This window comes from Plecotus auritus (genome assembly GCF_963455305.1).
Source record: "Plecotus auritus genome assembly, chromosome: 4".
NCBI lineage: Eukaryota > Metazoa > Chordata > Mammalia > Chiroptera > Vespertilionidae > Plecotus > Plecotus auritus.
This window is the reverse complement of record NC_137775.1, coordinates 8,892,174-8,918,159: the sequence shown is the minus strand read 5'-3', so window position 1 is coordinate 8,918,159 and position 25,986 is coordinate 8,892,174. Positions and strand designations below refer to the sequence as shown.

General features: G+C 44.7%; 1 protein-coding gene across 6 annotated transcripts in view; it reads right to left on the bottom strand.

Annotated features, from left to right (window-relative positions):
- SYNE1 (spectrin repeat containing nuclear envelope protein 1) overlaps positions 1-25,986 on the bottom strand; it is a 400,736-nt gene that overhangs the window by 147,084 nt on the left and 227,666 nt on the right. For 5 of the 6 annotated variants that reach the window (XM_080663595.1, XM_080663598.1, XM_080663597.1 and 2 more), the window contains exons 78-93: positions 23,579-25,739; positions 21,825-22,162; positions 21,252-21,396; positions 20,367-20,585; positions 19,377-19,636; positions 17,900-18,065; positions 17,412-17,567; positions 15,174-15,326; positions 14,375-14,557; positions 12,720-12,857; positions 7,874-8,059; positions 7,334-7,456; positions 6,718-6,900; positions 5,280-5,423; positions 1,248-1,433; positions 33-173 (exon numbers count right to left, since the gene is read on the bottom strand). In XM_080663595.1, coding sequence (XP_080519721.1) covers positions 33-173; positions 1,248-1,433; positions 5,280-5,423; positions 6,718-6,900; positions 7,334-7,456; positions 7,874-8,059; positions 12,720-12,857; positions 14,375-14,557; positions 15,174-15,326; positions 17,412-17,567; positions 17,900-18,065; positions 19,377-19,636; positions 20,367-20,585; positions 21,252-21,396; positions 21,825-22,162; positions 23,579-25,739 — 4,882 coding nt within the window. Of the gene's footprint in view, positions 1-32; positions 174-1,247; positions 1,720-5,279; positions 5,424-6,717; positions 6,901-7,333; positions 7,457-7,873; positions 8,060-12,719; positions 12,858-14,374; positions 14,558-15,173; positions 15,327-17,411; positions 17,568-17,899; positions 18,066-19,376; positions 19,637-20,366; positions 20,586-21,251; positions 21,397-21,824; positions 22,163-23,578; positions 25,740-25,986 lie in introns of those variants that run through there. The other variant, XM_080663601.1, reaches the window with a different exon arrangement.

Here is a 25,986-nt window from a genome sequence, read left to right as displayed (position 1 = left end):
GCGAGGGGGGCCCCCGAGCAGGTGGTAGGTACCTGGTTCACAGAAGCTTCGGTGTTTGCCACAGGAGACGGGGAGCGGCAGGCAGGCGGAGAGGAGATCTCACTGCTGGTTCCTTCCTCCCCAGACTCCTCAGTGACAGGTGACAGCAGAGTGTGACAGCGACCTGCAGTCATCTGTCACACAAAAGGTAGCCCAGAGGACATAAGAATCAATTAGCTGTGTAACAAAAGCCCTGGTCAGGCATAGGTCAAACAGAGATAATTATACTAGGACAAAGGGTAGAATGACTGAGACCCATATCTCATACACACTGTGTTAGGATTTAAGTGTGGTGCAGGTGAACATGAAGCTAGGAACCATTTATAAAAAAACAGGGCTAGGAGGTGCATATCAGAATAAAAGTTTTGTGGTCGATGAAATAGTTCTCTAATTTATTTTCCTTTTCTCGATTGTTTGTACCTTTATAAATAATTAAAAAAAAACATGAATTGTACACATGATGGAAGGGTCTATCAAATGAAGCTTGGATTTTTGTGTACATCTCAAATTTCATATATTCTGAGAAGGTAATTGCACTGTAAGGGATACATCACCTAAGTGTTGGCTATGCACTGGATGTGGCACAGCACATATGTATGGAAAATACACAGCACTGGAAAACACTGAGTTACCCAGATAATTCATGCATCTTACATGCGAAGTGATGGGGGAAATAATGCAGGCAGAAATTAGTGGAACTTCTTTATTTTAATCCAAAGCTTCAGCTTTGGCTTTTCTATTTTCTTATTTTTCTAATACTAGCCCTGTTTCTATATTTTGCCAAACATTTCTACAACTAAACACACATATCCAGTCAGCCAATGTTTTAACTTGGAAAACACACAATACATGCAGCAGGATTCTCTCATCCCCCAGAACACTAGAAAACTGTGCAAAGGGTTTTGTTGTTTTGTTTTTAAACACTTAGAGCCTCTCCGTGTTCTTGCTCAGTTATAAACAAATGCAGGGCCGACCTTTGGCATGTTAAGTAATTCAGTAGTCTCAAGCAAATAGATGTATGTCAACTGTCACTGTTTACAGTGTCAAATATTGGCTCTGGCCCAAATGCAGCTGAGAGTTCAGGAGCCTGTTCCTCACTTCTGATCCCTAAAATAAGCCGGCGTAAACATGGAGCCAGGAGCCAGGGTGCAGTCAGAGAGAGAGAGAGTGCTGGGCGCCCCGCAAACCTGGCCTTGACCCTCACTTACCATGACCACAGCGGGGTGGGCGGAGGTGGCTGGGAGGAGCTCCCGGTCCAAGCCCTCCGCCAGCCCCTCCACCCCCGTCACCGTCAGCAGCATGGTGGCGTTCTTAGCCTTCATTGTCAGCATCTTGCACTTGGAGTTCAAGGAGGCGATCTGTTCCTGGTAGCCCTTGATTTTCTGAGCCAGCTCCTGGGGAAACATTTTCCCACCCCCTGAGTGTCAGAGCAGCATCAAAAGGAAACAGCTAGTAGCGTTCATCTTCCTCCAGGGCTGGCCAATGAGGTGGCAGCGCTGTGCCGGCGGCGGCAGCGGGGTGGAAGGCAGCGAGCCTGCCTGCAGCGCTGCGAGCGAGCCGAGCCGAGCCAGACCACGCACGGGCTGCGAGCCGCGGGCAGGACACCCCGGCTCCAGCCAGGGAGCCTCACCCGGAGGGATGCTGCGTGCGCAGTCAGGAACTTATGTAACCTGAAGAACCTGCCACTCTCTTCCCAACGCCTAAAGAATCTGTCACTGCCAGATGGTTCATGCCATGGAAATCAGGTCATGTGATGACTAAAATTACAAAAAAAAATGCAAAGCTCAGCTCTCTGCTGAATATTTCAAATAGAGCAGTCAGTTGTTCAGACCTGGGCAGTAAGCAAACTGCTTGCCATTCCTGTGTCCTTGGGAGTTGTTTTTTTGTAAATAAGCTTAATGTGACATATGAAAGCCTAATTTTTTAAATGCAGATTGCTCCCCAAATAAAATGTTTTTGCATTCATCAAAATTTCCCTCATGTTCTCTACCATGCCTCAAATGTTTCTGATGCTTCAAACTAGAGCTCTGAACTTATTCAGCTCAAATTTCATAGCTTTTAAACACGTTTCTTGTTGAAAAAATTATCTTCAGAGATAGAGGGTTTTAAAACTTTTACCAGGAGCTTATTGAAAATATATTCTGGAGAGCACACAGCTCTTAAAATTCTAAAATACTGAAATTTTAAAATAATAAATTAGAACTTTAATTTTATAATATTAAAAATGATATTCTTACTTAAAAGCTGTATACTTCTTTTAAAAAGTGAAAGTGTATATTCTAAAACTTATTCCTAAAACTGCAACACCATTACTTCTTCCTATTCCTCTTATTTGGCTCCTTTGTCTAAAAAGTTTGTACAAAACAGTTTATGGCAAAGATATTAAATGTCAGTGTCTTTAAAATGAGTGCGTATATACAGATATATGTACATACACTCATTTTAAAAACACTGACATTCAAACTAGAGCTTTGAACTTGAAGTTCAGAAACAAACAAAATGACAACAATAACAAAATGACATATCTGTGTGCATATGTCTGTGTATATGGATGTGTACCATTTTGTTAGTTACTTTGGCCAGTTCTTCTGAGATCTAGAACAGTACAGGGACTTTTAAAGCAAGGATTTAAAAAGTAGAAATCATAACTTCTTTACCTACGAGGGCTGGTAGATACTTAATTAAACCTAACAGGTTTTAAAAATACAGTAGCAATTAAGTAGCTATTTACTATCTATCTGGTCTCATGCCTAACACATGGGTACTCTATTAATAATTAGTTAACAGGCACATATAAAAGACAACTACCAGCTCACTGGACTCCCTGAATTCTGTTCCCATAGGACAAATCCTTGCGCATTCTTACAGTGGCTTGCCCCATCAGGTAGGTGAGAGGAATCTTAGCAAAGCACAATGAGTCTTAGTCCTTCCGCCCTTTGTGCCCACATGGAGGATCACTGCCCGTCCAGACTGCAGTAGCAGTGCGTGCCCACGCTGACAGTAAACACCCACTGCCTAAGCAGTTCTCAGCTCTATTGTGTGTAAAACTCATCTGAGTTGTTTGTTAAAAATGCAATTCAAGAGATCAAAGAACCTGTATGCATATACACTGAGTGGCCAGATTACTGAACGCATAATAATCTGGCCACTCAGTGTATATCCTAGCTCAGTGGTCGGCAAACTCATTAGTCAACAGAGCCAAATATCAACAGTACAATGATTGAAATTTCTTTTGAGAGCCAAATTTTTTAAACTTAAACTTCTTCTAATGCCACTTCTTCAAAATAGACTCGCCCAGGCTGTGGTATTTTGTGGAAGAGCCACACTCAAGGGGCCAAAGAGCCACATGTGGCTCGTAAGCCGCGGTTTGCCAACCACTGTCCTAGATAATAAAAGGCTAATATGCAAATTGTCCCCTCGACCAGGAGTTCGACCAGCAGGCAGGCCAGCCAACCACCCATGTCCCCTCCCCCTGGCCAGGCTGGCCGGACCCCACCCATGCACGGATTCATGCACCAGGCCATATATATATATATATATATATATATATATATACATATATACATATATACACACACACACACACACACACACACACACACACACACACACACACATTCTGAGTGGCCAAATTATTATGCGTTCAGAGATCATACTAATCTGGCCACTCAGTGTATGTATAACCCATGGACACAGACAATAGTGTGGGGAAGGCCTGGGGTGGGGGTGGGGCAGGCTAGATGGGGTCAATGGGGGGAAAAAGAGGACATATGTAATACTTTCAACAATAAAGATTTAAAAAAAAATGCAATTCTGGTCTCCAAAAGACATTGATTTCCTATGCTCATGAGAATCTGCACTATATAGTTACCCTCTGTGACTGAGTGCAGAATTAGCTCTCCAGAACTTTCTTCCGTTAGATAAGCCTGCCTATCCCCCCTTAACTTTGTGGGTTGGTGGTCAAGTCTGCTCTATTAGAATGGAGCACTGACTGGGTTGACCTGTTCCCTATTCTCAGAAAGCATGTGTATTTTTAATTTTTACTGGTTATTTCTGAAAACGATTATAAAGGATGAGCATCATGGTGGGGATTTCCGGAGCAGTGGCTGCTCTGAGGGGAGCTGCTTTCTGTGGCTGCCCCCCTGCACTCAGGGGCAGGCCTAGGCCAGGTGGACAGCAAGAGGCCTGCGTATTCTCTCCTATGATTTGCAAGTGGCAGGATGATGTTCTCATTACACGCAACGTTCGAAAAATCACAGAAAAAAAAATGGGAAATGAATCAGTTATCAGTTATTCTACGAGCTCAAGTTATCCGTATGGAAATCAGACTCTCATCAAGATTTAGTTCTATTAGCAGCAGACTGCAAGTACAGGAAGAAGCATTCTTCCAGACTTTTATGTTATCGCAAATCAGGTTTACTCCTCTCGGCACTTTCCTTCCTGTGTTTGTTTTATACATACAATGAGCCTTGCCCAGGCTAGGTCATCACTGATTTGAAGATTTATTCTAAATCCCATGACAAAGCTAACGCTTGTCTACACGGATGTGTAGAACTGGGGGGAGGGGCGGGGAGGGCGCGGAGAGTGTGACAAAATGAGCAGATCTCTGATCAGGAGCCAGAACCGTCGGTGGCAGCTGCCTGTGCTGGGAACTGGCTCCATGACCTTGGGCAGGTCATTCGTTTTGGGGGCCCATCATTCTTTTCTTTTGGGCCATGAGGTAGCCCAGGTAGATCCTGCTGCAGTGAAAACTAACTCGGAGCCCAAAATACTAGATTAGAATCTGTTTTCTTTGAGGAACTAGATCTGAGGGCTTGGGAAATCATCTAAAAAAAAACCCAGTTCTTCACCCAGCGGGCAGGACTCAGTAGATTGAGTGTCCTCCTCAGTAGATTGAGGTCAAAGGTTCGATTCCCTCCCAGGACACAGGCCTGGGTTGCAGACTTGATACCCAGAAGGGGGCCTGCAGGAGGCAACCGATCAATGTTTCTCTCTCATCGATGTTTCTATCTCTTCTTCTCCCTTGTTCTCTCTCTAAAAATCAATGAAAACATATTAAAAGGGGAGGGGGGAAGATTCATGTTAGCAGGCCTCAAAATGCAAAGACAGCCCAAGAGACTGCCCAAGAACCGAACACGTATGTGCGGGACAGGGAGAACCTTTCTCTCTCATTCACTGGAAACCAGTCACAGATTCTAATCCAGCCAGTGTCCAGCCCCCTTCCTGTGCTCCTGTCTCACCTCGTGCCGAGAAATCTGGGCCTGCAGCTCCTGGATGTTGCTGGTGGCCACGGGCGTGTCCTCGATCTCTCTGTGGGCCCCTTCTATCAGCTCCTGGAGGCGCTGCATCTCTTGTTCATATTGTTCATACTGCATCACAGCCTCCTGTGGGGGAAAAGAGGCCACAGCCTTATCTTTCCATATCAATAGCTGGGGAAGCGATGCTGTGCTGCTGTCAGCCAACTACAGCCTGAACTCCTATCAGAAGATGGGGAATAAAGAAATGATGGGTAAAATCCCTAGGTGATCCAAAGCCTCAGCTTTGCTCAGATATTTCTGAACCTTCTCTCTAAAACATGTGGCCAAATTACTCAGGAAGTCAAAGTAATGAAGTGGCGAGATGCTCTATCGTCCCCTATTCGTTGTCCTGAAGATGGCAACATCATGGTCAGACATGGTAGGAACAGTGTGAAAACACAATTATTATCCATCTAAGAATACTGACTATATATGTGAGGCACTTGGCAGCTGCGGGAGTAGAGGATAAAAAATTACTTCAGCATGACGTGTATTCCCAGGAATATACTGCCTAACAAATGATAAGATATTATATAGAACAAGGATAGTTGACCAAAGAGGCTGTTAGCAATGTAATGGGAGGATATGTATATAATTTTGGGGTAAAAATGGTACAACATGAGCCCTAGCAGGTTTGGCTCAGTGGCTAGAGCGTCGGCCTGCAGACCCAAGGGTCCCAGGTTCGATCCCGACCAAGGGCAAGTACCTCGGTTGCAGGCCCGGACCCTGGTCAGGCCACATGCAGGAGGCAACCAATTGATGTGTTTCTCTCACATGAATATTCCTCTCTGTCTTTCCCTCTCTCTTCCACTCTCCCTAAAAATCAATGGAAAAATATCCTCGGGTGAGGAGTGAAAAAAAATAATAATAAAGAAATGGTGCAACATGAATTGAAATGAGATATGAGGTAAATAGTATCATATTTTCCTAATAAATGATTTTTCTCTTATTAAAGAGACTAAGAGTTATACTTGGGTGCACTTCTCAGGCACGAAAACGCATTTAGTGCATCAATAAGCTGAAATATGAAAAAAATTCTGTAATATGTGCTGACCATAAAGTCATATTACAAGGTTCTAGATGATTCTCAGATGAATAACAAGGTAAAAATATGGCTGAATAAAATATTAACCTTTATAAGCTGTTCTTCTAAAAATATCGCTAAAAGGTAGTGTTCACCAACAGATATTTTTTACAGAGCTTTCCCCAGGCTTTCGTGGGTGATCCAAATAATAGCATTTCATTCCCTAATTTTACATAACCACAACAAGCTGTCACATTTAACACTCTGGGTGTGTTTTGAGGGCTGAGCCCACACGAGCTCAGTAAAGGAGCCATGACCCTGGCTGCTGCTGGGCTGGTGTGGGGACCCCGCACATGCCTGCATGACGTTGCACTGCTGGATGGCCATGTGCTGCAGCCGGCTGGCCTCCTCCTGCAGCTGCAGGGCCGCGTGGCAGAGCGGCAGGCTGGTGACCACGTCCTCGGGGATGCGGAGCGCGCTCTGGCAGGTCTGCACGGCGTGGACCTTCGGCTTCAGCGACTCCACCTCACACAGCAGGTGCTGAAAGTGCCAGTGCAGAGTTCACACATTTACATCCAAGACTTTCTCTCACAAGCAAGAGACAAATTACAGCGTGTTTACAAGTTATAAAGATTTTCCAAGAAATATTACAAAAAATAATGCCTAGAGCCTGGTCAGTTGTGGCTCAGTGATTGAGCATCAACCTATGAACCTGGAGGTCATGGCTCAATTCCGGTCAGGGCACATGCCAGTGTGGGGCATGCAAGAGGCAGCCCATCAATGATTCTCTCTCATCATTGATGTTTCTATCTCTCCCTTTCCCTTCCTCTCTGAAATCAATAAAAAATATATATTGAAAAACACTTAGCACATAGAGCTAAGACTATAACTGAGTTTAAACATCATTTTTCCTCACTCTCTTCTTTTTAAAATCTAGGTCCCCACTCAGCTCCCCTGGATTGATTTTGCTCACCTGTCGATGAGAGAGTTGCTCCTTGAGACTAAGGCGTCCCACTTCCGGGGAAGCCAGGGTTGTCTGGGCTTGCTCCAGAGCCACTTGCAGGTGTTTTAGCTCTGCTTCAAATTGTTTCATATCCTGCGGAGGAAAAGCAATACGAATGTCAATACTTAAGCACTTGAAGTTCAAGTTCAAGGTGAAGAATAGCATCACAGTCAAGAAGGCTCAGCAGAGGTGAGCACTATACCTCCACTATAAAACACCATTGTTTGTTTGTTTGGTTTGGTTTTTTAATCCTCACTCGAGGATATTTTTCATTGATTTTTAGAGAGAGTGCAAGAGAGAGGGAAAGACAGAGAGAAACAGCACGAGCCCCAACCAGCACCCAGGCCGGGGAGGAGCTTGCAACCAAGGTACAGGGCCCTGACTGGAATCGAACCGGAGACCCTTCAGGCTGCAGGCCAACACCTTATCCACTGAGCCAAAACAGCTAGGGCATGTTTTTTTAATGGACTTCTCAATTTAAATGATGACTATTTTTTTTTTTTTTTTTACCTTGGCAGCATCTTGGAGATTCTGCAAACGCAGTTTGATCACCTGCCGCAACTCCTCCGCCTCCCGTCCCAGTTCGGCCACTTGCTGAGCCATCTTTTCTGTACAGTACACGCTGGCGAGGTACTGCAACTTCTCAGCCATCGCTTCCAGATCGCTGTAAATTTCTTCAGACTCTTCCAGCATGGTCTAGAGTGAAGTACCCATATTCATGATATTGACAGGTAGGAGAGAGGTATTGGTAATCAGCATGGTGTGGTGTACCGTAAAGACCATCGGACTGGGAAGGGAGTAAGGAGACGTAATCCACACTTCCCACATGCACTGCATAGGGTGGGCCCTGTGTGCCCTCATGTGTAATCTGCACGCCCCTGTGCCCACTCCCTACCTACTATTAACCCCATTTCACAGAATAAGAGGTCAAAGTTCAGAAACGGGAAACCATTTGCCAAGGCCACGTGTTACTGAGTGTTGGACCATGAGGCTCGGGCTCTGTCTACCACCCCGCGCTGCTCCCTGGCGAAGGTAGGAACAGAGCACCCAGCACGGGCCGTGCTCTGCACACAGGGTGGCTTCCTCAGGCCGCTGGGCCTCCTGTCCTTCATCACACGTATTTCAACGAAGGAAATGCGTTTCAGCTCTCATAGTCTATACCAGGGGTGGGCAAACTTTTTGACTCGAGGGCCACAATGGGTTCTTAAACTGGACCGGAGGGCCAGAACAAAAGCATGGATGGAGTGTTTGTGTGAACTAATATAAATTCAAAGTAAAGGAGCGGAGGGGAGAGCAAGAGAACCCTCCGCTCTTTCGGCTCCGCGGGCCGGATAGAACAGCCGAACGGGCCGGATCCGGCCCGCGGGCCGTAGTTTGCCCACGGCTGGACTCTTAACCTACGAAATGAAAATAAACGAAAGCTCTGCAAACAAACAACAGACTTTTGCTCACTCGCCTTAAGCGAGACAAGCGGGTAGAGGCAACCTAGGATCCCAAGACAAACGAAACACACCCTGGTCTTTCAGGATAGTACCATCTACTGGGAGCGGGACTAACACGAGTGGGTTAACAACCATGGGCTGTGCACGGCCTGAGTGGAGTGAGAGAGAAGACAGGGGCGAGGAGCACAGAGGAGAGATGAACTGCAGGCCGCTGGAGAAGGCTTCCTGAAAGAGCCTCACTCGGAGCTGAGTCTGAGGGCTGTCTGCATTCTGACCGACAGGGAGCAGCACAGGCAAAAGCACAGAGGGGAGTGAGCACAGCATGGGCAGGTACTGGGTGAGTGACGTACAAAGACCTGTGGGAGGTGAGGCATTATTCTGAGGCAATAGACTCCGATTTTAAAAAAGAGAGGAAAGCCCAGCCCGTGTGGCTCAGTGGTTGAGCATCGACCTATGAACTAGGAGGTCACAGTTTGATCCCCAGTGGGGGCCATGCAGGAGGCAGAGATCAATGATTCTCTCTCATCGCTCCTTCCCCCTCTCCCCTCCTCTCTGAAATCAATAAAAATGTATTTTTTTAAAATAGAGTATACTTTTTCTCATAATAAACATTATATATGGGGTGGGTAAAAGTAGGTTTACAGTTATAATATAAATGAATAATACAGGAATTAGTAAATTACTAATTAGTAAATAATAAAAGAATAAACTGTTTCACATAATCACAACTGCAAACCTACTTTGCCCACCCTATATATCTCTATATATAAAAGCCTAAGCAACTGTTTGACTGTTCGACCGGTAGCTATGATGTGCACTGACCACCAGGGGGCAGATGCTCAATGCATAGGCATGAAAACATGGAACAGATGTTTAGCTCTGCTTCAAATTGTTTCATATCCTGCAGAGGTGCATGAATCTCAAAGGAAAGCGGGGAAGGGGAAGGCAGGAAGAGATTAACCAAAGATCTTATATGCATACTAGAGGCCCAGTGCATGGATTCAGCCTGGCCTGCAGGAATTGGGCCAAAAGGAGCAGTCCAACATCCCCTAAGGGATCCCAGATTGCGAGAGGGTACAGGTCAGGCCGAGGGACCCCACTGGTGCACGAATCCATGCACTGGGCCTCTAGTGTATAAATAAAATATTCCATAATCCCATACCTGAGAGAGAACTTTAAGTAAGCCATAACTGCTATTATGTGTGGGTACATTTCTAGGTAATTGAGATATTAACCCACCTACAATTTTCCATCTTTCTTTTTCACCTGACATTGGAAACATGCATTTTCTCTCTGTGCACTGTTTTTGGATAAACTCAGGTGGCTTTAAGTTACAAAGGCAGGCACAAGAGAACTTGCTGGAACAGTGTGTGCAGGCCGAGTCCTCTCCTGAGTGTTGTGGGAGGTAACCACCAACACCCAATATCTGTCCATTGTACTCAACCCACCCAACTGCCCAAGTCAAACAAGCCTGGGAACTGTCCTTGGCTCCTCCCTCCCGTGCAGCCACTCCCACAGTCTCCAAACACGGAATTCCAGCTCCGTAACACCCCGTGCCTGTCTTCTCTCAGCCTCCAAAGAGAGGCCTTGTCGCTTCCTCCTGGAGTACTACAGCCACCTTCTAATCAATCACCTCCTATGTGGTCTTGCCTTCATCAACATGCTCATTTCCATGGGGCAGTTTAGTCATCTTTCTTAAAAACACAAGTCTGTACTTGTCACTTGCCTGCAGAACATCTGTCAAAGGCTTCAAAGTGAGTTTAGGATCAAGTCCAAGTGCTTACCCAGCTTCCATGCTCTGCCTTTTCGTTCGCTCTCTACTCTAATCTCCGAGGCCTCTTTCTTCCAGCCTCCTCAACGCCTCCTCCCCAGAGTCTCCTTCCAGTGCACCACGAGGAACTCCCCTCGCTCTTGTACTACAGAGGTGGGCTGCCTATCTTTCAGGACTCAGCCCAGAATCACCCATTTCTGAGGACAATTCTTTCACCTTCTCAAACCCGGCAGTCTGGGTGGAGCACGCTCTGTGGGATCCTTCGGCAACTTGATCCCTTAATGCCTGCATCACCATCACCTGGAGTGTTATTGTCTAGATCTGTCCCTTTAATTATCCACTCCCTTGGGGCAGGGACAGGAAATACTATTGGTACTCCAAGTGCCTCCTGAAATTCCTACCTTTGAAAAATACTTTATAAATGTTTGTTGAATAAACAAATGAGCACGGGAGTTATTTGAAAGAAAAAGCCTTTATGGTCATTATAAAGATTGCATTATATTCTATTATAGCTGAAAACTTACTCAGAAAAATGAACTGACATTTATGTTTCCTTTAAAAGTCCACTCTCATGACTAATCCTGCATAAAATATTTTCTACATTGTGGACCACAGAGCAGGAACATTCTGATGATCATGATCCAATCTGCCAATTGTTTTTCAAAGAGATTTTATCCAGTTCCCAAGAGTACTTGAGAGCTCTCGCTTCTTTAAATATAACCTTTAACCAACAGTGTTACCTTGATTGTTAAAATATGTTCTCTCTCTTAAATTTGTATTTGTAGATTTCTAATGAGGCTGCATATTTTTTTCATTGTTTACAACCAGTTGTATCATAAGTCTTGTCTGTTAATACGTAAGCATATCCTCAAGTAGAAAATTGGGGTTGTTTAGGGAAGATTTATTGAGAAGAGTGTGTGCGATTGATTAGAGAAGAAAGATTTGTGGGTACAGGAAACCAATTAGAAGCCTGTTAAAGAAGTCCAGGGAGAAAATGAGGCTTTAATCTTAGAATCCTGTCAAGTGGAATAGAAAAGAGGATAGATTTAAAAGACATAAGCATACAGAAGTCAGAATGAAAGAAAGAGAAAATCTAAAATACTTGAGGGTATCCATGTAACTTAAAAGGCATTCTGTATTTTACTGCAAGATAACTGGGCTGTTAGATATCTATATCTACTTCAAACCTGAGTTATAAAAGAATGAAATAATTTCCTGGATGACATGTCCCAGAGAAAACTGCAGAGGAAATGAAGCAACACGCCACCTTGTGATGTGGACTCATTTCTGGTTCAAAGCTGACCGCTACTTCCTGTGGAAGGCCAGGAGACAGGCCAGGCTGAGAAGGCGGAGCCGGAGAGCTCAACATGCACGCGTCAGATAAGGTGCTTAATGTCTGCACATGAGTTTCACCATTTGATCCTCGTACTAGTTCTGCAGTGTAAATCACTGGCATCTCCATCATATTGATGGGAAGACTGAATTCAGAGAGGGAAAGCAGTTTCTTCCAAATCACACAGCCCTAAATGGCAGAGCTTGGTTTTCCCACGAGTCTGACTCTATCATCTTTCTGTCGGTCACTACATCTCTTCATTGGGAAGAATTCCCCACCGTATCCCGGCATATAACTGTTTCAAAGAAGCAGCAAAAAGTGGAGCAATTATTTTTGTCTTGAGAAAGGAAAGTCTAGGGCAGGGGTCCTCAAACTTTTTAAACAGGGGGCCAATTCACTGTCCCTCAGACCGTTGGAGGGCCGGACTATAGTTTAAAAAAAAACTATGAACAAATTCCTTTGCGCACTGCAGGCCCGGGACGAGTCGGCTGCTAAGCAGGACAGGCAGCGGCACCCGGCGGGCCAGATAAATGTCCTCGGCGGGCCAGATAAATGTCCTTGTGGCCCGCGGGCCGAAGTTTGAGAACCCCTGGTCTAGGGGAGGTAGAGGGTATCCATTTATTTACAGTCTTATGAAATCTCATAGGTAGCTACTGTCAAACTACTTAGCTTTTTTTTTTTTTTTTTTTTTTTTTTAATCTGGCACTTACAGTAATTTGGCATCACGGACCTCTAAGTTTTCTCAGTTTTGTCACTTAAATTAAGCTGCTCCTTTAGTTACTCTTTGAAAGCTATTTTTCCTCAACTTACCTGATGTGACATGTATTGTTCCCGAAGTCGTTTTGCAGAATTCCACACAATCTTTGCATGTACCAACACTTTAGCTTTGTCAATCCACTTCAAAATGAATTCGAGCAGTTCATTGTATTCTTCTAAATGCGATGTTGCCTAAAAAATCATTAACATTCAGATAATAAAGGAAACCTCTATTTCTTGAGCTTTAAATCAGTTTTCTGTCTCTTTTTGGATACAACAGTCCTATAGTTGATCATTATAATATCTGAGATATTTAAAGTGTCAACGTAAAAAATGTCCAAACCCATAGAGAATTTTTGTTAGTTTATTTGAGGTAACTGATGACCTATGCCAGGGAGCAAGATCTCAAAGGCTCCACAGAATAACAGCTTTGCAGCTTCATTTAAAAATGAAGGTGGGGCCAAAAACGGTTTGGCTCAGTGGATAGAGTGTCGGCCTGCGGACTGAAGGGTCCCGGGTTCTATTCCGGTCAAGGGCATGTACCTTGGTTGCGGGCACATCCCCAGTGGGAGGTGTGCAGGAGGCAGCTGATCAATGTTTCTCTCTCATCGATGTTTCTAGCTCTCTACCCCTCTCCCTTCCTCTCTGTAAAATATCAATAAAATATATTTAAAAAAAAAATGAAGGTGGGTATGTAAGGAAGATTGGACAAGATTAGAAGGTGCTGATTGGATTACAGGGTAGTTAACAAGATTATAGGCTCTCTTGGTTACGGTTTATTTTAAAGGTGTGCTATTCTAGAAGCACAAAAACAGTGGACAGGGAGGGGTGGCTTAAAACCTTTCACTAAAGAAGTTATAGGCCTGGGGTGTGACTACCCACCATGACCTGCCCAGTTAGTAACTTACAATAGGCACCAAGTGAGGTTACTTTTCATAGGAATCCGCCCCCCCCCCTTTTTTTTAGTTTACAAAGGGTATCATGGTAAAGCATGTCCTTGCTGAAAATATTTCAAGGACTTCCCAGTGACTTTAGGATAAAGTCCAAGTACTTCATATGTTTGAATAATCTGCCTTTACAGAAAGTTCTCTCTTCTTATCTCTTATTCATCTATCTAGCTCCCTTTTCTGCCTCCTCCCTTCTGTACTCCATCCTCACTGAGGGCGGGGATTATGGCATTCCAGGTTTCAATATTGTCATTCATTGGTTGCCAAATTCTAATTTAACTTGTCCCTGGTTACAGAAAACATGCACAATTGATTAGCAAAAGTTGAGTCTATACTCAACAATTATGATGGATGTGTGTGACCTGAACCTGTTAAGGAAATGATAGCTATTAAATATTATCTGTCTATCTACATACATATCTTACTTTAAGATACTTGAATTCACACAAACTGAATTATGAAATATGTTAATAGATGAATATTCATTTTACAAAATACGTTTCCAGTTTACAAAACATTCACCCCAAAAGTGTACTTACATGACCACCTTTGTCAATGAATTTATAATACAGCTTGATATAAAAAAAAAGGCAGGCTCTGTATGTCTAATTCTTAGGAACACAAATGCGGTGTGAAATAAGCTACTCGTAATAAATTATTCTCACCATTGTCAAGATCATCCTTTTATTTATTTTCAAAAGAGGAAAACAGAACAGAGAATTTCTGCGCTTGAAAGTTGGATTCCTGGCCTGGAACACATACCTGGCTGAGCTTGAAGAACCGAGTCTCGGCCTGTCTGCTGGTCTGCTGGTGGAGTTCCATCAGTTTCCTGACCTTCTTGGTCAGCGGCTTACCCAGTTGGCCATTCTGTTCCGAGAACTTTTGTACGGCTCCATCCAGTTCCATTAACTTTAAGTTACAGGCATCCAATTCCTCCCCTAGCACCTAGATGGTCATCAAAATGAAAGAACATCAGACTACAGGAAATAAATGTCTCCAGATTTTTCAAGTTCAGAAGGATGATATTAAATGATCTTTGTATAAGATAAATAGAAATAATTTGTATGACCATGATCAGGTCATTTCCATTTCTTGGGTTGGAAGTCAGAGCAGGATGTTTTGCAACCCTGGTGTTTATTTCCTATGAGGCTGAGAGCAGTAACATTTTCCTTCTGCTCCACCCAAAAGGATTAGTCACTTAGCTCATCAGCAGAGTGAGAACTCAGATTTAGCTCCCAAAAACATCCTTCACTTTGGAATTGGCATACCCGTATTCCTAACTCATCATTTAGTTCTCTGACACTTCTCCCGCTTACCCACACATGCATGTATATTTATGAGTAAAGTTCAATTGTGATGATAAATTATATCATGTAAATAGATCTATGCTATCATATTTATAGAGTTTCTTTATTGCCTCTCTTTACTGTCTGGTTTTAATGAAGCTTGCTGATCAAAAAGCTCTTTTTTTTAAAAAAGATATTCCCAAAATGTACTCACTCCCAAAAGATACTGAATGTATTCAGCGGCACTCCTTATGTTCCCAGTTTTCTTTCCTTACCTTTTGGTCGGTTGTAGCTTGAACTAAGTTATCTGTCTTTGCTCTCAGCTTTGTTAGAATAGTTGTGAGATCTTTGGTTATCTTCTGAATTTGCCGGCTGAACTCCTGGCTCGTGGCCTTGCTCTGTTCAATTTGTTTCACTTTGTCCTGGATCTAAACAATCAATAAGAACAGCAAAACCAAGCATGGTTAAAATTGGGTAACATACTAAAAACCTCAGTGTCGACAAGGGACTTCAGGTGGTTCCCGCTGCTTTGGCATCCGTGAGCTTTGTCAAAGCGGCCCCTGTAGTTACAAACTCACATGTTTTCCGTGCAGCCTCCCCTCCCCCACCTTCATGCCTTCGCTGCAGGTCTTTCTGCTGCTCTTTCAGTAAAGGAACAAAACAAGCAACACATGTACAGTGATTCCCGCATCAAATATTTAGCGTCTTCATAGATGGCCATGTCGATAGCTGCGTTTGAATCTCTGTTTACCAGTACTGTGACCTTCAGCACACAGACTCCTCCTCTAAGAAATTTTCTTCACACTATGCAAACCTCTGCCCTATCACTGGAACGCACACGCTTCCGAGCACCTTCCCATGAGCAGCTGTTAATGACCTGGTAACTCTGTCTAACTTTGCAATCGCATCCCTACAGGATGACAAGAGAACATGAAGCACCTCCAGTGGAAGGCGAAAAAGAACCGTTAACATTTACCTGTTTCTAATGGCTGTGGTTTGACTTGATAACAAATATTCATACTTTTGCTTATAATAAGATGCCAAAGGAAAGAAGGTAAAGAAATTTTCTCTTCGTATAAATGAAAGGCTGCACTACATCTAGAAGGGTGGCTGGTAGCCTCTGGGCACTCAATGAATATTTGTTAAACACATGGTATATGTCTTATTTCTGTTGTTGTTCTGTTGTCTTTTTTTTGAAAAAGTTAAGGGAAAGCAGGTAAGTTATTTCTAATTATATGACACTAGAGGCCCGGTGCATGAAATTTGTGCACGTGGCGGGGGGGGGGGGGTCCATCCCTCAGCCCAGCGTGCACCCTCTCGCAATCTGGGACCGCTGGCTCCTAACCACTCACCTGCCTGCCCGCCTGATCGCCCTCACTCAGTGGTTCTCAACCTTTCTAAAGCCGCGACCCTTTAATACAGTTCCTTATGTTGTGGTGACCCCCAACCATAAAATTATTTTCGTTGCTACTTCATAACTGTAATTTTGCTACCGTTAATGAATCGTAATGTAAATATCTGTGATTTTCGATGGTCTTAGGTGACCCTGCTAGCGTTTCTCAACCTGTGGGTCGTAAAACACAGATATTTACATTATGATTCATAACAGTAGCAAAATTACAGTTATGAAGTAGCAACGAAAATAATTTTATGGTTGGGGGTCACCACAACATAAGGAACTATATTAAAGGGTCGCGGCATTAGAAAGGTTGAGAACCACTGCCCTAACTGCTCTCCCCTGCCAGCCTGATCCCCCTAACTGCTCTCCCCTGCTGGCCTGATCCCCCTAACTGCTCTCCCCTGCTGGCCTGACCTCCCCCTAACTGCTCTCCCCTGCTGGCAGATCCCCCTAATTCCTCTCCCCTGCCAGCCTGATCCCCCTAACTGCTCTCCCCTGTTGGCGTGATCCCCCTAACTGCTCTCCCCTGCCGGCCTGATCGCCCCTAACCACCTCTACCTCGGCCCTGCCACCATGGCTTTGTCCGGAAGGATGTCCAGAAGGTGGTCCAAAAGATGTCCAGTCTAATTAGCATATTAACCTTTTATTAGTATAGATTATTGTTCATGTCTGTGATCATCTGGTGTGTGTATGTTTTATCTAATTTAACAGTATTGGTTTTTTGTTTTGTTAATCCTCAACTGAGGATATTTTTTCCATTGCTTTTTCCGAGAGAGTAGAAGGGAGGGAGGGGGAAGGGAGAGAGAGAAACAATGATGTGAAAGAGACACATCGACTGACTGCCTACTGCATGCGCCCCAAACAGGGGACAGGGAGCAAACTTGCACCCCCACATACATGCCCTCAATGGGAAATCGAACCTGTAACTCTTCAGTGTGCAGGCGCACACTCTAACCATTGAGCACACTGTCCAGGGCAATAGTATTGTTTTATGCTGATCAGATTTTAAACTCTATATTCATAAAGATGTAGTTGTGAAAATCAAGAACTCTTGTACAAGAATGCTGAGCCTGTAAAAGAAGGGAAAGACACTCTTTCTTGGGCACGGGTTTACCTGGTCATGGACAGTTCCTAGGTTCAAGGCCACCTCTGCTAGCTGCAGGGAGAGCTCAGAAGGTAGAATAGCATAAAGACCCAGGTACTTGGTCTTCTGCTCCTCGGCTACTGTCTCAATGTTCTGTCGGTGCTTTGTGGCTTCTGTTAGAAGAATCTGAAGAAAAGATCAAAACAAGAAATGTCTGGGAGCCTAAAGAAATTTCCATGGGTATAGAGACAAGACAATGTATTGTCCATCAATACATGATTAAGTGTGGAATTAGAGAAACTTCTTAAGAAAACCCAAACTTTTCTTTAGCCTCTGAATAAGAAACATGTCCACTTTATACAGAACAAAAACCTCATCAAATAATACTAAAAGCCTTTTATATAACACACTTCTGAAAATTTTTAATTCAGTATTTCATTGAATCTAAACAAATGTGTCATATTAAAATCAGGGCAATTTTTTAATGGTGGGTACAAGGAATGAGGAGAGTTTTGTACCTGAAGTTCTTCAAGTTGAGCATCTATTTCTATTGTTGGGTTCTCCAAATATTCCTTCGTTTCCCGAACCCAAGATTTCACGGAATTGATTTGTGTCTCCACCCCTTCTCGGTCCTTCAGCTCCCGCTTCACCACCTTCCCGTTACTCCTCACTTTCTCCTGCATGCTTCAGAAACATTTCAGGGAGAAAGCAGAAGTGAACTGGAAATGAAAGGAACCCCTAGCTCACAGCATTATATTATCCAAAACAGACATTTTTTAAAGGCGAAATCTCAGATCTTTTTGCAAGTAAATACACGTCCCCAAAACTGCCAGATAATTTTCAATAAGACTTACGTTTGGTTCAAGTATACTGGAAGAATATACATCAGGTGAAGTGAATGATTTTTCCCTGGAAAATTGAGAACTGACACACTCCTATGCTACTACATTGCAGTTAATGTTCTATGTAAAATAACCAGAACATTGTTGATTTAGTTTCTCTCCGGAAATCTACTCACATGAATCGGGGTCATCAGTCTTTAAAAGTGATGTGTAATTGCAATATCTGTGGCTATTAGAAACCAGTCTTTAAAGTCAAGCTTTGGAAATTTTACAGTTAATAATGTTCAACACCCAAATTGTAAGTCTTTCTTTGAATTGATGTAAATTTGGTTTAAAAGTTTAAAGAAGTGGAGCCCAATTACCCTGAATTCATCTATAACTGAAGAGGTGGATGTAGGCCATGTATGAACAATAATAGCTAATACAGCAGTTAAATGATCTATTGACATTCATTCTCTGGCCCCATAAGTGAATCAGGCCGGTCATGTATCATTAAGTTTACCTTCCTCTATCTACTAAGTTCGGAAAGGCTTATTTGCCTGAACTTTGGCATCACCCTTGTTCTAATCTCTCAGTCATCCAGTTTAGCCAGTGAGTTATCAAGCTTTTCAGAACTAGGTCCTAAGTAGCTCTCAATTGTTTGCTTTCAAGCTTTGTTTCTCAGGAAGAGCTGCATCGCCCAACAGTTCCCTGAAAGTGACATGCTTACTTCCAAGGTTTCTTACAGGCTATCCCCCTCTTTGCAAAATTCTCCTCTCCCCTCGCTGCCTCGCGCAAGCTGCTCCGCCTTCAGCCGCTTCCTTGACTGCCCTCCTAGGTTCCCTGCCTCCACTTTGTGGTCCTTTCTCACCTTTTCCATGCTTCACCCGAACGGCCCCTGTAGTTGCCCATCTCTGCTGCTTGACTGTGAACAGCATGAAGGCACCAACTGAATCCGTTCGGTTCATCCCTGTATTTCTAAATACTACTAGATATGTTTGTCAGATAAATAATTGAAGAGCTAAGAAAAATAGGAAGCAGGGATGACGGGAACGGATTCTCCATCCCCCAGTTGTAAGGTGGCATGATGGAGCACCCCCAGACTCTAAACCCACACTCATCCCTTTGGGTCATGACCGGGTTCAGTAACAGAGAAGGAAGGGCATATACTTACTTCAGGCACCGATCTTGCATGGCAGTGATTTCCTGCATGACCGGCGGCTCCTCCCCGGGGGATGGAGCGGCGCCATCGGGGAGCATGCTCAGCGCCTGCTGCCGCAGCATGCCTAAGGCCGCCTGCTGCTGGTCCAGCTCCAGGGTGAACGCGTCGTGATGTTCCAGGAGAGCTAAGAGCTCTGCTTTTGAGGCTTTCTCTGCCGAACTTCCCGGTAATTTACCTTCTAGCTGATTGATCATGTCAGTGGCTTTCTTAACCTGATGAAAAATGTATGTAACATGAAGCTAGAAAATAAACTGAACACATGGGGAAACTCCTATAAATACACATTTGATACTAGTGCATCAAAGCTCATTAAAGATGAGGGTGGAAACTCCAAATTCCAGGAAACTAAAGCCTGGACAATCTTCTTGACATGAAAGGAAAAACCATCTTTATAATTCTGGGTCTAAAGCTTTAATATCAAAATAATATCAGGGCTATCAGAGATTGCATAACATAGAAAAAGTATGTGTGTGTGTTTTAAGTAAAGGACAAATGAAAAACTCCAATATTTATAAAGGAAGATGGGTCTTAAAACATTGAATCCTCCTTAAAAGATGAAAAAAATTAATATAGGACTTGGGACATTGGTTAAATTCCTGCTCGTTTCCATGGCAAAGAAAGGCATATTTTATAATTTTTCAGGGCCAGGCAAGAACGTTTCACTAAGAAACTGGCAAATGGAGGACTTGTCCTCCTTTCAAAATTTAATTTCTTGGTTTTCTTATTAAAATGATTGGGCCCTGACTTGGGACTAAATTGCAGATTGCAGATTGTACAGTGTTTCATCATTTGGTTTTCATGCCCTTGAAATAGAGATATGGGGAAAAACGCCTTTTACTTTAAATTGTATAGCCAATTTAAAACAAAGGCCAAATGCTGCTTTTCAAAATACATGAGCATCAGGGAAGAAGTGATCAGGAGCCCACGAGTGAAGGAAATCACCTTATTGCTGAGGCTCTCCCACGCATCCGCTGCGTCCTCCAGGATCTTCTCCTGGTCCTGCGCCACTGCCCGGAGCCGCGCCCAGCGCTGCCAGACCGTGGTCATGGACCTGCCGATGGTCGCTTTGCTCGCATCATTTCCAGCTTTCTCCAGTTGTGAAGCCTTACCCTCCAGGGCCACGATTTTCTCGTGGAAAGAGTGAACCCCTGACACTAAAGCCTAAGGTGGGGAGGAGAGGAGGGTGGGGGAGAGGGAGAGATTTTTTACAAAAGTTCTATGGATTTGAATAAAGCCCACAATGACCTGCAAAAGGAAATGTCCCAACATACATTCTTTTTTCCTCTGCTAACTCTTACTTTTACATGGAATTCTTCACTGAGTTAGGCTTGGATTTTTTTTTGAAAGAGGCAAGATGAATATTTATTTATTAAAAACCAAAGTTTATTTGCTGCTTGAGATGAAATTCTTCCATTTTTAAAAGGCAGTAAAAATATAAGGGAACTGAGTTTAGTATTTAAGGATGGTATCATCTATCTTATATTGCTATGATATATGAGGGTGACTCAGCTACTAATTGTGAAATTGTATTTGAATTCATCTAAGTTATCGCCAGAAAGGATTTACTGGAATTCATTGCATCACACTCTATCAGAAGCAATTGCTCTGAATGTCTTTTTAAACCTAGCCGTGCATTTCCAACTGAACCCTAAAAAAGTGACAGACAGCATGCACGTAAGTAAAAACTGCTATGAAGCATGCTTAATGTGTCCTTTGCATGTTTAAGGAGCCCCGGTGAGGCTGGGTTGACCTGATTCTGGAGCAGCGGTATCACAGAGACCCTTACAAAGACAACGAGAGGACGTTAAAAACAGCAACACGACTAGCCTTGTGCTCGGACAGTTTTCCTTCTGCTTCACGGCTGGAAGACGTCTTCAAGAAAGAAAATTCAGACAATTTCTTCTCGGCGTCATTCATCAATTCGATAACCTCTTCCCTTGCTTTCTGGTAATCCTGCCACTGAGCAGCACACCTTGAAAAGGTCCAACAAAAACCGATCAGCAACATCAAGTCCCAGTCCCAGAGCTCTGACATCAATATGCCTAACCGTGCTCAAGAGAGAAGAATGAACTTAGGCGTGGATGTTCACCATTAGTATATTCCTCTTTTCCGTGTGAAAATTCACTTCAAAACACCTCATGTTTCTGCCCAGCTGGTGTGGCTCAGTGGTTGAGCATCGACCTAGGAACCAGGAGGTCACGGTTCAATTCCCTGTCAGGGCACATGCCCGGGTTGTGGGCTCCATCCCCAGTGGGGGGTGTGCAAGAGGCAGCCGATCAATGGTTCTCTCTCATCACTGATGTTTCTATCTCTCTCCCTCTCCCTTCCTCTCTGAAATCAATAAAAATATAAAAACCCTCCCATGTCACTAGAATACAGAGATTAAAGCCACTCCAATACCTCCGCAAGAGATCCAGCTGGGCGTGGGAGTCCTGGATCACCCTCCGGCTCTTCTCCTCCAGGGACGTCATTTTCTGGGCGAGCTCCTCTTTGGCAGTTGGCTTGATGAGTGGGTCGAGGTTGGCGACCAGGCCGTGGAGCTCCTCCAGATTACTCTGGAACTGATCCTCTGCGCTAAAAAACTCCGTGTGGCTCCTGAGACTGTCCTCCGCACTCTCCACGTCCAGGCCGTTGCCTGCCAGCTGCAGCATTTCGTGGGCATCCTCAAGCCAGTCGCTCGCGGCTTGAAACACTTGATAGTACCTTTGACATTGACTATATATTTGAGTCAATGTAGCCTGAAACATAGTAATGACAAACACAATCAACCCTCAATTGCAGTGTGTTTGCAGGAAATCATTGAATTTTTCCATTTCCTTTCCAGTCCTTTGTCATGTGGATGTATGTGTATAAGCGAACTGAAAAGTTGGTGGATTTTTTTTAATGTAATCCATTATTATCCTTTGTTTTCCCTTCTGCTAATCTTGCTATAATTTTATTATTATGGTTAAACTATGTAAACAGGGACAGAAATGAAATAGAAATGTATACTGGTATCTTGACTAGTTCTGAGACTTTCTCTCACATGTGTAGGTCATCCTATGTATACAATAATGCTTAGTAATATGTGGCAGACTGTTTACCAAAGTGAAATACTGCCTCTGTTGGTTAGAAGTATAATAACACCAGTACAGTCACTGTGGATGACGGTATGGAAGTTCCTTGAGAAATTAAATACAGTACAACTACCAGATGATCCAGAGATTTCACTTCTGGGTACTTATCCAAAGGAAACAAAATCATTATCTTAAAGAGATATCTATACTCCCGCATTCTGTGCAGCTCTCATTTCTTTATCCCCAAGTAAAGTCTTGATGACTATTCTAGTCTTGCTTCTGTGGTGCCACAGGGAAGCAAGAGAAGCACTCCTCCCCGAGGAAGGGGCGAACAGATGGGGCAATTGATGGGAGACCCCAGAAAAAAACGTGGCTCAGCATCAGGGTCATCCATTTGCCTCTCTCCATTTCGAGATTCTTCATCCATACTAATCTTATAAATGCCAAGTTTTGCATTGTTTAAAAAGGCATCACTAATTCATCATTGCCAATTTGTTTATTTTATTACTACTGTACTCACCATGGTATTAATTCCATTAGTGCTATCATTTATTACCTCTCATAAAGGTGATAGAGAGCAGGGGTTACTGTATTATAACTAAGTGAGCACAACATGGAAATCACATGAAATGAATACCACAACCGTAAACAATAACAACATCCTTTCAAGTCACCATCAGTTAAAGATGATTCTACAGTCCTATCTGGTTTGGCTCAGTGGATAGAGCGTCGGCCTGCGTACTCAAGGGTCCCAGGTTCGATTCCGGTCAAGGGCATGTACCTTGGTTGCGGGCACATCCCCAGGAGGGGGTGTGCAGGAGGCAGCTGATTGATGTTTCTCTCCCATCCATGTTTCTAACTCTCTATTCCCTCTCCCTTCCTCTCTGTGAAAAATCAATAAAATATATTAATAAATAAATAAATAAATAAATAAAGATGATTCTACATAGTATCATAAAATAAATATTTAAGGAAGCAGTTCTAACAAACAACAACAACAACAACAAAAAAAAACATACCACAGCAACACACAAATATCTCACACATGCCTACAAATAAGCAGAGTGGGAGAAAGACGGGAGGAGACCTCGTACCCACCTGTCTGGTGCGTAAAGCTTCCTGAATGTCCCCGTCCAGCTCTGAGAGCTCGGCCAGTGCGTGCTGTAATTCAGCGGAAATCAGCTCCTTGGCTTTGGTGAATCTCTCCTTCTCCTTGTCGCTCAGGGCCTTCATTATCCTCAGGCTGGACTGCACCTCTTCCTGATGAATCTGGACCTTCCTGATCTCCTCCTGGATGTCCCGGAGGTTCAGGTCCAGGCTCACGGGCCCGCTGAGTTCCGCCTGCACGCCCCTCAGCCAGTCCAGGGAGCGGCTCAGCTCGGTCTGGAAGTCTATACTCTGCACCATGCGGCTCTCACACTCGGTCACCGTGGCGCTGATGGCAGAAGTGAGCAGTGTTAACTCCTCCTGCCAGGCCTGGATCTGCTGCTTGGCTTTCTCGTAAGCCGAGGGGTTGAGGTGCGGGACGAGATCTTCGAGATGCATGGCCATGCGTTTGAGCAGAATCCCCGAGTCCTGAAGGCTTCCCGCCAGGGAGTGATACAGCTTGAGCTTCTCCTCCGCAGGGAGCGTCTCCTCGTTCACTTGGGACTGCTCCGCCCGCACCGCCTCCAGCTGTTTCCGCAGCTGCTGGCACATCTTCTCGTGCTCTTGATACGCAGCCGTGGTGTCTTCCAGTAAGCTCGCCCTCTGTTCCGTCTGCCGCTTCAGCCTGTGGTACGAGGTGACGAGCTGCAGCATCCTGTCGGGCTGCCACGGCTGCCCTGTGCTGCGGAAACTTTCCTTCTTCTGGTTCAGCTCATCCACGGCTTCCCCGAGGCCCGCCACCTCGCCCAGGAGAGCCCTGCACCCCTCCTGAAGGCACAGCGCCTCCTCCACCGTCAGGGCGCTGGGGACGGGGCTCATGTGTAAGAACTGGTCCTCCAGGTCCCTCAGAGACTGGGTGGTCAGCTCGATCAAGGAAGCGTACTCTTTCCGGGCGAGAATGGCTTCCTGGACCTTGTAGAACTTGTCTTTAGCCAAGGCGACAATGACATTAAATTGCTGGGGCAGAGCGTTCAGCTTCTCGTCGAGGTAGGAATGATCGACTTCGCTCAGCGACGGCAATATGGCCTGCCCGGTCCTCTGGAGGGTCAGGAGGAGACTTTCATATTCCGGAGATTGCTCGAGGAGGTGCTGGTATTTGGCCAGTTGTGTCTGAAGCTCTGAGCTCTCATTCATGAGGTTGATCTCAGGAAACGTGACAATATCTGCCTGTTTCAGCCAGTGACAAGCTTTGTCAAAATCTTCCTTGAAATGCTTCCTAGACACGAAGCTTTTCTCCAGCTCTTGGAGCCTGTGGCCGCACTTCTGTAGGACCGTGTCGTACACGCTCTGCAGTTCCTGGAGCTTGCCCAGCACTTCGCCCTTGTCCTGCTCCGTGGCTCCTTTCATTAACTCGCGGCCCTGCGCCCAGAGGCCCGTGACTTCATTCTGGTAGGTCTTGAGGCTGGCCTGGGCACTCCGGCATGCTTTAATTTGTTTGCTCACATCGTCCGGTAACAGGCAGATGTGCTCGCGAAACATTATCTTGCGCTCGTGCTGCTGGATCTGGCTGGTGGCCTGGAACAGCGCCATGAGAAACTGGGTCTTCTCGGACAGGGCCTTGTTCAGGTACTTGCGTCTCTGGCCCACTAGGTCGCTGAGACAATGCACATGCCTCTGTGCATCAGAGAGCGCCTTCTGGACCACCTGCCGCTCGTTCAGGCCGAGATCCACCATCACCCTGTCCGCGTCCTTCGTGAGGGATTTCAGGAGCATCTGCTTGGCCTCCAGTTCACTGCAGATGGTGAGGTGGTCCATGAGAAGGTTCGGAGCCACGTCGGGAGGGGGGCTCTGCTTGAGGGCCTCGGCGATGCTGGGCTGCTGCTCCTCCGCCCACTCCGTCAGCTCCTGGAACCTGGCCTGCACCACGCTCAGCTCCTCCAGGTTGGCGACCGAGACTTGGATTTTCCTACTAATGAGGTCCTCCAGCTGAGACCAACGCTGTTCAAGGTGACGCGTCTGCTCTTTGACTAAGTCCCTGTCATCTAAATTCAGATGCTCTATCATGCTCTGCTTTCTGTCTTTCAGGTCCTCGATGGCCTGCTTCCTCTCCTGCAAGGCCGACGCCAGGTTCTTCAGAGCTTCCAGGTGGACCGTGGTGCTTTCTGCATCGGATCTGTAAATACACAAAAGACATCAAAGCAAATTAGCCAACTCGGTATCTGTATTTGTTCATACCATGTTCTATCACATTTCTCCATTTCCTTTAAGAGAGTCTTCTTCACTTGGAGTTTACTGACCCAAGTGCTGTAATTACTATGGAATGCAAGACCCATGTATCTCTATATCAGAAGTTGGGCCAAAACTAATGGCCTACATCAAGCATGCCAAACTCAAAGGCTAACACGGGCCAAATAAACGAG